Raw genomic sequence first — 11547 nt, 5'->3', positions numbered from 1 at the left:
AATACTCACCTCTGACCCTTCCCAAATTAAAGGCTTTTCACGAAGTGGTATATGTCAGAGCAGCAACCAAAAGGGATGCAAACTCAGACTCAAAAGATGGGCATCCTTTGGGGTCCAGAAGCTTCCATAATGTTGCTGTTCAACAAGCCCGTTCATACAGGTGCTGGGAGGGCAGAGGCATGCCCAGAGCCTGCAGGCTGGGGTGAAGGCTGAGGAGCTGGGGGAGGCCCCGCTTCCCAGGGTGACAGACAACTTGTTAAGCTAAGGGGTGCACGGTCCATTCTGGAGCACCTTTCACCATGTCAGAGCCCATTCAGCTCTCAGAGGTGAGCATCTGCTCTGTGTGTCCCTTTGCCTGAGAGCAGGTGCGGAGACAAAGCAGAACTGGACTGCTCATCCATGGGGCTGGCTTCCAGTCTGGGGGGCAGACTTCCAGACACATGAGCCATCAGCGCGTCTGTGCCAGTTCCGACCAGTAAAGGACCAGGTACCATGAGGCTCACGAGACCCCCAGCTCCTATGCACAGAGTTTGGCTGAACATCACTGGCTCCCTGACCAGCTCTGCTGCGCCACATGCATCCACACGTACACTCAGGTCTGATTCCTCGGGGTGCAGCTGGGTCTGAGGTGTTGGGTAGCAAGGACTGTTGAACCTAGAAATCAGCTCGTGATGATACGCTGTGCTGGAGGGCGAAACCGAATAGTACTCTGTAAGACCCTGAGCACCCTCACCTTCCGGCCCCAGGAGGGAGGAGGCGGCCCCTGCCGCTCCACGGCTGTTATCAGATAATCCCCTGGCCACTTGGTGCCTTGGGGTTCCATCGCTAAATGGGTATGATAATCCCTGAGGGAGTCAAGGCAGGGTGAGCCCCTCCATCTGAGGACAAAATCCTATGTTCCTGGGACAGCCCTATGCACGAAGCTCTGTGTTCTGCCTCTCCGAGGGGTGTGGGTCACGACAGGAAAACTCTCTGCCTTCTGCACCCAAGCCTGGGGGGGACAAGCCTTGTCCTTCCTTGGGGTGGTGGCCTCGGGACATGGGAGGATGGGGATGTTTTGCATTTGAGCAGCACTCTGAACCACAGAGATGTCATGTGATCCCAACATCCTTCCTTGTTCTAAACGAAGACTGTTGCAAGTCTCTGAGCATATACCAGCCTGAGAGGGTCTCTAAACTGGGAAAGATCCCGTTTCTAATAATGTCGCGGAACCAGAGAACAAAAAATATGGCTCTATTGAGTTGGTTCAAACTTTGAATCCAGTCTCTGGAATAAAAATGACTATGAAAAAGGTTTTGAGGGCCATGAAAACCCTGGGTTTGGGGGTAAAGGAATCAGTACGCATGTCAGGACTTGGAGGGAGAGGCTGTATCTGGATTAAACAAACAACCCTCTCAAAGGACACAGAAGGCCCCGGTCGTAAAGGTTCCTTTTCCAGGAAAGATGCAGTCCCCGTTCTCTCAAGCTCACACGCACCTGCCCCACGAGGGTGCCCGCCGCCTGCGCCCCTGGTGAGAGGTGGCACAAAGTGTCACCTGTTGTCCCCATTGTCTTTGGAAACACACCAGCTTGTGCCCATCAAGTCTCTCTGTTCTGTTTGTTTGAGTGGCCTTACCAGAAGAACCGTAAAGGACAGTGGACATTTATTCATATGCAATACTGCTTAGGGGACAGAGCTACAAACACTACTTATTTAGAAACAGCAAGTCAGAAATAGGATAAAACACCAAGAGAAAACGAGCTGTAAATACATTTCAAAAATGCGTTTGATTTTCTTTTTTGTGGTGGTGGTGGTGTTTTCATCTGGAGTAGCACCATCTGTACACAAGAAAGTCTCAAACTGGATAATAAAGATTTGCAAGGCACTTAATCAGTCGCTCTGGGTCATCTGTTGTGTGTCCGCTTCCGACAGCAATCCTGCACGCACCCTCGCCCCTTCTCGCAAAGCCAGAGAAGAGAGGGGGCTCTCGCCAGCAGTTCTTACGTATCAAGTTCTCGAAAGTTCCTCAAAGTGCTTTTTCAGTCTCACAGGGCTTCCACATCCCTTGGGCTTCCCATCATTTCCTCCTCCCACATGTGTGGTGTTTACACCTTTCCTACAGAAAACAAAAGAAAACTGCCTTCCGCTCAGCGCTCCCTCCAGACTTGCACCAACCTTCGTCCTCCTTCCGCTGTCTCCGAGCCGCCGGCACCGAGGGGCTTGGGGGGGGGGGGGTGGTCCTGGGCAGTGAGGGGCTGGCAGGCCGGACCGGCTCTTCATCGGCGCCGGGAGGTGATGTCAAAGCAGGTGATCATCATCAGATGGGCCTTGCAGAAGTTGACGCGGCTCTCCAGGCGCTCCGTCACGCACTCCAGTGCCTCCAGGTACTCCAGGGAATCCAGCTCCAAAACCTGCTCCAAGTCAACTGCAAAGAAGGAGAAGCCTGGTGGAGATGTGGCCACCGCAGGAGGGTGGCCTCCCGGTCACCGCCCCGCCCAGCCCCTCCATGGGGAGACCTGGGGCAGCATGGGACCCGCTGCCTCCCTCGGGCTGCCAATGGGCTCTGCTTGCCGCCTGCATGGATACTGGGGCCCTTCGCACTCATTATGATGATTTCAGGCCCTTCCCATTCTGTTGAGATTCTACAGAAGGATAAGGCGACATTCTGGCTCTCCCCACCTCCACCCACCTCCAGCATAGGATGTGAGACTCTACCAGGGCCGTTCTTCTTTATTAGCTATAAATCTCCAAGCTGAGGTGCAGAGTATCCCCTCCTTTTTTGGGGGGGGGGCCTCACCTGAGTGACATTTATACCTTTGTCTACTTCTGTTTGTTCTCTCTTTATTCCTTCCCACAGCCATAGGCAGCTGCCTCTCTAAGCAGGTTGAAAAACCTGACCCTGTCTCTGGGTGCTTCCTGCTTTCACATACGCACTGGTGGTTCAGGAAGCGATGATGCTAAAATCTAGAATAATTAAGATTCCTTGCACTCAGAAGACAAGCAGAGATTCAGGACCCAGAGGCCGTCCCTCACAGTCAGGCCAGTGCAGCAGTCTGCTTCCTTCTGTCCCTAAGGAGCAGTGATGTGGGGCCATCCCCTCCTGTCCCCAGGCCCCCGCTTTGTCCAGTGGTGACTGTAGGGCAGCGGCAGGGGCTCCAGCAGGGACAGCAGCTGGGGAGGGGAGAGGAGATGGCCCTGGAAGAGGACGCTGGCCTAGGACCCCCCCCAGCTCGGCCATGCCTCACCGCCGCCGGCATAGGTTCCTTAAATGTGAAATGATGGGCACAACTGCTACTCTGCCTCCCTTACCAGACTCTAGTTGCCATGAAGAGTAAAATAAAAATGAGAGGGTAAATGGGAACATGGCTCGGGAACTGGAACACAGACTCCATTGAAACAAGGGTTGGGGCACCCAGGTGGCTCAGTCATTAAGTGTCTGCCTTCAGCTCAGGTCATAATCCCAGGGTCCTGGGATCGAGCCCCACATCGGGCTCCCTGCTCAGCGGGAAGCCTGCTTCTCCCTCTCCCACTCCCCCTGCTTGTGTTCCCTCTCTCACTGTGTCTCTCTGTGTCAAATAAATAAAATCTTTAAAAAAACACAAGGGTTGTAATGGAGGCTGCCTCTTTTACAGGTGAGCTGAGATCCCGAGGAGCGAGGCGACTTACTTGGTGTCATAGACAATGAGGATGAGAGCTGGGAATGAGACTGAGGGCTCCTGAGTGTCAGGATAATGTTTAAAATACAGAGGGAGGATCCAAGATGGCGACGGAGGAGGACCCTGAACTCTCCTCCTCCCTCCTCACACACACAGGTGGAGCAAATCCTCCTAAAGAAGAACAGAGGACATCTTGGCTCTTTCCATAAAAAAAAAAAGAAGAAGAAGAAGAAGAAAAACAGGGCTGGCTGAAGGCCTTCTGTACAACAAGGGATGGAGGGACCACACAGAGAACCACAAGAGAGGTGGAGACACAGCACTGAAGGGAGCCTCACCCCCCCACACTGCTGCCTGCCCGAGATGCCATCAGCTGCTGGGGAAGCAAAGAGCTGAGGGGCCAGCGGCAGATGTGTCACCACTGGGGCACAGGAAAATAGGTTTAAACGTCTCTGAGGAGAAGAGAAAGGAACCAGCCCTGTGCCACACAGTAAGGGGCTTTGCTGGAACTCTCCGGGTCAGAGGGGCTGGGGAGCATTATGGTTTACATTCACCCTCTATCTTGATAGCACAGGAGGGAGCAGGGTCCAGGTCAGAACCAGCCCACCACCTCAGTGAACCCTGGGCCCTCAGCCCATACCAGCTCCAGATGCCCTGGGATGCAGAAAACAAAAGCCACAGTTTAAAAAAGCAACTAGAATGCAGAGGAACCAGCCCTAGAACTCTCTCCAGGGCACAGGCGATGACTAGTGTCATGTTTTATGTTTCCCCTGCCCCTCGATAGCACAGACAGAGGCAGGGTCGAGACACCCTAGCTGGCCTGCTGCCATTGCCCCAGCCCACAGCAGCCCCAACGGTCCCACCAAGCCAGTTCCAGCACAGCACACACCTGACAGTGCTGCACAGCACTCACTAGAGCTCCAGCCATCTTGCCAAGGTGACACAGGGGCCTGCAATACTCCAAGCCTGTCCCACTACAGCTGCAGACAACCTGCCAGGGCACCCCCAGTGCAGAGTGCCCTGGGACCCCCCCCCCAAACCACACCTGCTTCAGCTCCAGTTGTCCAGCCAGGGTGATCCTTGCCCAGAACCTGGGATGCCCTGCCTTGAACCCACTTCAGCTGTCCCACCAGCACGCCCTCTGTGTGGAGAGCCCTGGGACCCTCTGGCCTGCACCACCTTAGCTCTGGCCATCCCACCTGGGCAGCCCCAGCACAGATTGCCCCATCCTCCAGTGCATATCAGCTACAACTCCAGCCAGCCAGCAGCCAAAGATGCCAGGTACACATGGCCAACACAGGGGACATCCCTACACAAGACCATATAAACTTCAAGTTTATAAGAAGAAACAGAAACACAGACAAAATGAAGAGACAGAAGAATATGCTCCAAACAAGAGGCCAAGACAAAACCTCTGAAGAACAACTAAAGGAAAAGGAGATACGCAGTCTACCTGATGAAGAGTTCAAGGCACTGGTCAGACAGATGCTCAATGAGTGCGTGAGTGGATGAGCTCAATGAGAACTTCAACAAAGAGATCAAAAATATAAAGAACCAATCAGAGTTGAAGAATATGATAACTGAAATGAAAAATACATAAGAGGGAATCAACAGCAGATTAGAGGAGGCCAAAAAAGGAGTAAGTGATCTGGAAGACAGGGTGATGGAAAGCATTCAGCTGAATGACAAGAGTAAAAATAACAACAACAACAAACAATGGTAAGTTAAGGATCTCTGGGACAGCATCAGACATACTAATATTCACATTATCGGGGTCCCAGAAGGAGAAGAGAAAGAGAAATAGGCAGAAAATTTATTTGAAGAAATAATAGCTGAAAACATCCCTAGCCTGGGGAAGAAAGCACAGAGAGTTTCAAATGAGGTGAACCAAGAAGGTCCACGTCAAGACATATAATAATTAAAATGTCAAAGATTAAATATAAAGAGAATTTTTAAGGCAAAGCAAGAGAGAAGCAACTAGGTACATAGAAGAGAAACCTCATAAGACCATCAGCTGATTTTTCAGCAAAAACTTGGCAGGCCAGAAGGGAGTGGCATGACATAGTCAAAGTTCTGAAAAGGAAAAAAGAAACCTACTACAAGAATACTCTACTTGGCAAGATTATCATTCAGAACTGAAGGGGAGAGGGGTGCCTGGGTGGCTCAGTCATTAAGTGTCTGCCTTCGGCTCAGGTCATGATCCCAGAGTCCTGGGATCGAGCCCTGCATTGGGCTCCCTGCTCCCTCTCCCACTAATCCTGCTTGTGTTCCCCCTCTCGCTGTGTCTCTGTCAAATAAATAAATAAAATCTTAAAAAAAAAAAAAGGAACTGAAGGGGAGATAAAGAAATGCCCAAACAAAAGTTAAAAGAGTTCATTGCCACTAAGCGAGCCTCACAGGAAATGTTTAAAGAGACTTCTCTAAGTAGAAAAGAAAAGGCCGTAAGAAAATTATGAAAGGAAAAAATTCATGAGTAAAGCAAACATAGTAAAGGTAGTAAATCAAGCATTTAAGAAAGTTCGTAAGAAGGTTAAAAGAAAATAAAACCAATTATATCTAAAAATTAAAGAGACTCACAAAAAGATGTAAAATATGACAACATATATATAAAATGTGGAGGAGGAGTAAAAATGAAGTTCTTTTAGAGTGTGTTCAAACTTAAGTGACCTTCAACTTAATAGAGACTGCTATATACTTAGGATGTTGTAGAACCACAAACCAAAAACCTGTGACATGCAAAAATAAAGGAAACCAAACCAAGCATAACACTAGAAGGAAGTCATCAATCACGGAAAAAAAGCAAGAGAAGAAAAAAAGGACCAAAGAAGAACTACAAAAACAACCAGAGAACAATTAACAAAATAGCAATAAGGACATAATATTGATAATTACTTTTAGTGTAAATGGCCTAAATGTTCCAATCAAAATACACAGGGTGATAAAATGGGTAAAAAACCAAGAACCATTGACATGCTACTTACAAGAAACTCACTTCAGACCTAAAGACACATAGAGACTGAAAGTGAAGGGATGGAAAAAGATATACCATGCAAATAGAAGCAAAAAAAAAACAAAAAAAAAAAGCCAGGGTGGCAGTACTTCTATCAGACAAAAGAGACTTTGAAGCAAGAACAATAAGAAGAGACAAATAAGGGCATTACATAATGATAAAGAAATCAATCCAACAAGAGGTTATAACAATTGTAAATATCTATGAACCCAACACTAGAGCACCTAAATACATAAAGCAAATATTAATAGTCATAAAGGGAGAAATTGACAGTCATACAATAATAGTAGGGGACTTTAATACCTCACTAACACCAATGGATAGATCATCCAAGCAGAAAATCAATAAGGAAACATCAGCTTTGGAGGATATATGAGACCACATGGACTTAACAAAGAGAACAATCCATCCCAAAATGGCAGAATACACATTATTTTCAGGTGCACATGGGAATTCTCCAGGATGGATCACATGTCCAGACACAAAACAAGTCTTAATAAATTTATGAAGATTGAAATCATATCAAATATCTTTTCCAACCACAGTGGTATGAAAGTAGAAATCAATTACAGGAAAAAAATTGAAAACCACAATCCTGTAGAGGCTAAACAACCAATGTGTCAATGAAGAAATCAAGGAAGAAATGAAAAAAAAAATACATGGAGACAAATGAAAATGAAAACACAATGGTCCAAATGGGATACAGTGAAAGTAGTTCTAGGTGGGAAGTAATACAGGTCTACCTCAAGAAACGAGAAAAATCTGCAACAATCTAATCTTATACACAGATGAACTAGAAAAGAAGAAAGCTCAAAGCTAGTAGAAGAAAGGAAATAATAAAGATCAGAGCAGAAATAAATGAAATAGAGACCAAAAAAATAGAAAAGATGAAACCAAGAGCTGGTTCTTTGAAAAGAAAAACAAAATTGATAAACTTTCAGCCATACTCATCAGAAAAAAAGAGCACTCAGATAAAGAAAAAAGGAAAAGTAACAACCAATATCACAGACATACAAAGGATTATAAAAGACTGTAATGAAAAATATGCCAACAAAATGAACTGCCTAGAAGAAATGGATAAATTCCTAGAAATATACCATTTTCCAAAACTGAATCAGGAGGACACAGAGAATCTGAACTAATTACTAGTAATAAAATTGAATCAATACAAACAATCGGAAACTCCCAACAAACAAAAGTCCAGGACTAGATGGATTCACAAGTGAATTCTACCAAACATTTAAAGAAGAGTTAATACATACTCTCCTCAAACTGCTTCAAAAAAGTAGAAGAGGAAGCTTCCAAATTCATTCTATGAGGCCAGCATTACCCTGATACTGTAGTCAGATAAAGACACTATAAAAAAAAGAAAACTACCGGCCAATATTTCTGACGAATATACATACTAAAGTCTTCAACAAAATATTAGCAAACCGCATCCAACAATACATTAGGAGAATCATTCATCATGATGAAGTGGAATTTATTCCACGGGTGCAAAAATGGTTCAGTATCCACAAATCAATCAACGTGATACACCACATTAACAAATTGAAGTTTTTATCTATGGGATCATCTCAATAGATGCAGAAAAAGCATTTAACAAAGAACAACATCTGTTCATGGTTTTAGAGGGACATACCTCAACATAATAAAGGCCACATAGGGCAAACCCACAGCTAACGTCATCCTCAGTGGTGAAAAACAGAGCTTTTCTTCTCAGATCAGGAATAAGATAAGGATGCCCACTCATTTTTATCCAACATAGTACTGGAAGTCCTAGCCACAAAAATCAGACAATAAAAAGAAATAAAAGGCATCCAAATTGGTAAGGAAGAAGTAAGACTGTCACTATTTGCAGATACTATGATACTTTATATAGAAAACCCTAAAGACTCTACCAAGAAACCATTAAGAGTAATAAATGAACTCAGGAAAGTTGCAGGATATGAGATTAATATACAGTAATCAGTTGCAGTTCTATACAAGAATAATGAACTAGCAGAAAGAGAAATTAAAAAAAAAAAAAACAATTTACAATTGCACCAAAAAGAATAAAATACCTAGGAAGAAACTTAACCAAGGAGGTGGAATATCTATACTCTAAAAACTATAAAATAATTGATGAAAGAAATTGAAGACAACATAAACAAATGGAAAGATATACCATGCTCATGGATTAGAAGAATTAATATTGTTAAAATGTCCATACTACCCAAAGCAAGCTACAGATTCAATGTAATCCCTATCAAAATACAAATAGTAATTTCACAGAACTAGAACAAACTGTGCTAAAATCTGTATGGAACCACAAAGGACCCCAAAAAGCAATCTTAAGAAGAACAAATTTGTAGGTATCACAGTCCCAGGTTTTAAGGTACACTACAAAGCTATGGTAATCAAAACAGCATGAAACTGGCACAAAAATAGAAAGACCAATGGAACAGATAGGGAGCCAAAGGAATAAACCCATGCTTATATGGTCAATTAATCTATGACAAGGGAGGTAAAAATGTACAATGGTGAAAAGATAGCGTGTTTTTAATAAATGGCATCAGGTAATATTCCATTGTATATACGAACCACATCTTCTTTAACCATGAGAGACTCTGGACTCTGGGAAACAAACTGAGGGTTATAGAAGGGAGGGGGATGGGGTAACCAGGTGATGGGTATTAAGGAGGTCACATGTTGTAATGAGCACTGGGTGTTAGACTCAACTAATGAATCATTGAACACTACATCAAAAACTAATGATGTACTATATGTTGGCTAACTGAATAATATATAAATAACACTGGGAAAACTGGATAGCTATATGCAAAGAATGAAACTGGACCATTTTCTTATACCATACACAAAAATAAACTCAAAATGGATTAAAGACCCAAATGTGAGACCTGAAACCACAAAACCTGTAAAAAAAAAATAGGCAGTAATCTCTTGGACATTGGCCTTAGCAACATTTTTCTAGGTTATGTCTCCTGAGGCAAGAGAAACAAAAGCAAAAATAAACTATTGGGACTACAACAAATAAAAAGCTTTTGCACAGTGAAGGAAGCCATCGACAAAACAAAAAGGCAACCTGCTGAGTGGTAGAAAATATTTGCAAATATATTTCATAAGGGGTTAATATCCAAAGTATATAAAGAACTTATACAACTCAAGATCAAAACCCACAAATAATCCATTTAAAAAATAGGTAGAGGACCTGATCAGACATTTTTTCCAAGGAAAACATGCAGATGGCCAACAGACACATGAAAAGATGCTCAACATAAGGGAAATGCAAATCAAAGCCACAATGAGGTGTCCCCTCAAACCTGTCAGAATGGCTGTTATATACATAGTACCCACACTCGCATGTGCGTACACACACACACACACACACACACACACACACACACACACACACACTGGAATATTACTCAGCCATAAAAAAGATTAAGATCTTTCCATCTGCAACAACATAAATGGACCCTGAGGGTATTATGCTAAGGGAAAAACATAGCATTTGATTTCACTTATATGTGGAATTTAAAAGATACAAAAAAATGAACAAACCAAAAAACAGAAACAGACCCATAAGTACAGAGAGCAAACTGGTGGTTGCCAGAGGGTAGGAGGGGTTGGAGGGATGGGCAGGTACAGGCTTCCAGGTATGGAATGAATAAGTCATGGGTATGGAAGGCACAGCGTAGGGAATAAAGTCGATGGTTCTGTCTCGGCCTTGTATGGTGACAGATGGTAACCACACTTGGGGTAAGCATGGCATAATGTACAGTATCTGTATGTTGTACACCTAAAACTAGTGTAACCGTGTGTGTCAACTAGGCTGCAATAAAGAAAGCAGTAAAATTTTTGAAAACCAAAAAAAGAACCCAGCAGGACATAACCTCCTCAGGCTGCTACTAGACCACCTCAAAGGTGGCATCAGAATTAAGAAAGAAAAATCAAAATGGATGTCGGCACATAGATTTCTATGCCAGTATTTGACTTATCACCCACACCCAGCAAATACCGTGCTGCCTTATTGGGGTTTGTTCTTTTTTTTTGCTCATTCTTGGTTTCATTTCATCTTAAAGGAATGATCTGTGTTTCTCCTTTCATGTGGCCTCCTGTTCATTCCCTTCCTCAGCATCAAACGATTGCTGATTCTTGACACGTACAAAGGCATGAAGGGAGTGACTACTTCCTGGAAGCACCTACACGTGTGTGCCGATGTGTACGTCTGCTCCCATCCCGGGAAAAAAGGTGACTTCGTGAGATGAAGACCGTTCTCGAGCCTGCCTGAGGCATAAACAGCTCTCAAAACAGAAAGCTCTAATGCAAACAGTACAAATGAAGGGGGGCTGCCTGCAGGGGCACCCCAGGACCTGAATTACCTGGAATTCATGGACAGAGGAGATGAGAAGCCACGATGGGAGAGAAGGAAGCACTGGGCCCTGTATTTGTGCCACAGCCAGACTTTAGCTACTGTCCTCGTTCATGTCCTCTCCCCCGCCAGTGCCTGGGATGACAACACCCCGAGAGCATGTCTCTGTCCAGACCTCTCACATAGGACCTAAGTCGGTGCACTGTGGAAGCAGGCACGAGGGAGCGGTCTTCTATTTGGTTCAACTCTGGGATAATAATCATCATCTTACTACCGGATACCGGGCCTTCATCATGGGCCCAGCAGTGCTCACACCTCACAACACCCTATGAAGTGGGCTCTCCATTATGTTAAGGAAATTAAGGCTCACAGAGGTTAGGCGTCTTCCCCGAGGTCCCACAGCTAGTATGTGGGAGAGCCAGCATCCAGGCCAGTCCGCATGATGGTGGTCTTCCCACGTGATTGGCATGCAGGGGATAGGGGTGAAGGGAGCAAGGCACAGGGAGGCTGGGGGGCTGGTGAGTGTCGG

The 11547-nt window shown here is 45.0% G+C and overlaps 1 protein-coding gene across 1 annotated transcript in view; it reads right to left on the bottom strand.

Moving 5' to 3' along the window:
- Positions 1–1672: 1672 nt before the first annotated feature.
- The window catches only part of KIF26B (kinesin family member 26B), a 432841-nt gene continuing 422966 nt past the window's right edge, over positions 1673–11547 (bottom strand). Inside the window, exon 15 of the mRNA XM_028111484.2 lies at positions 1673–2405. Coding sequence (XP_027967285.2) covers positions 2257–2405 — 149 coding nt within the window. The 3' untranslated portion in view covers positions 1673–2256. The remainder of the gene's footprint in view (positions 2406–11547) is intronic.

Source organism: Eumetopias jubatus, unplaced genomic scaffold (genome assembly GCF_037043125.1).
Source record: "Eumetopias jubatus isolate StellerSeaLion01/CBP00866 unplaced genomic scaffold, mEumJub1_p1.0 scaffold_12, whole genome shotgun sequence".
Lineage (NCBI taxonomy): Eukaryota > Metazoa > Chordata > Mammalia > Carnivora > Otariidae > Eumetopias > Eumetopias jubatus.
This window is presented reverse-complemented; position numbering and strand designations above follow the sequence as displayed.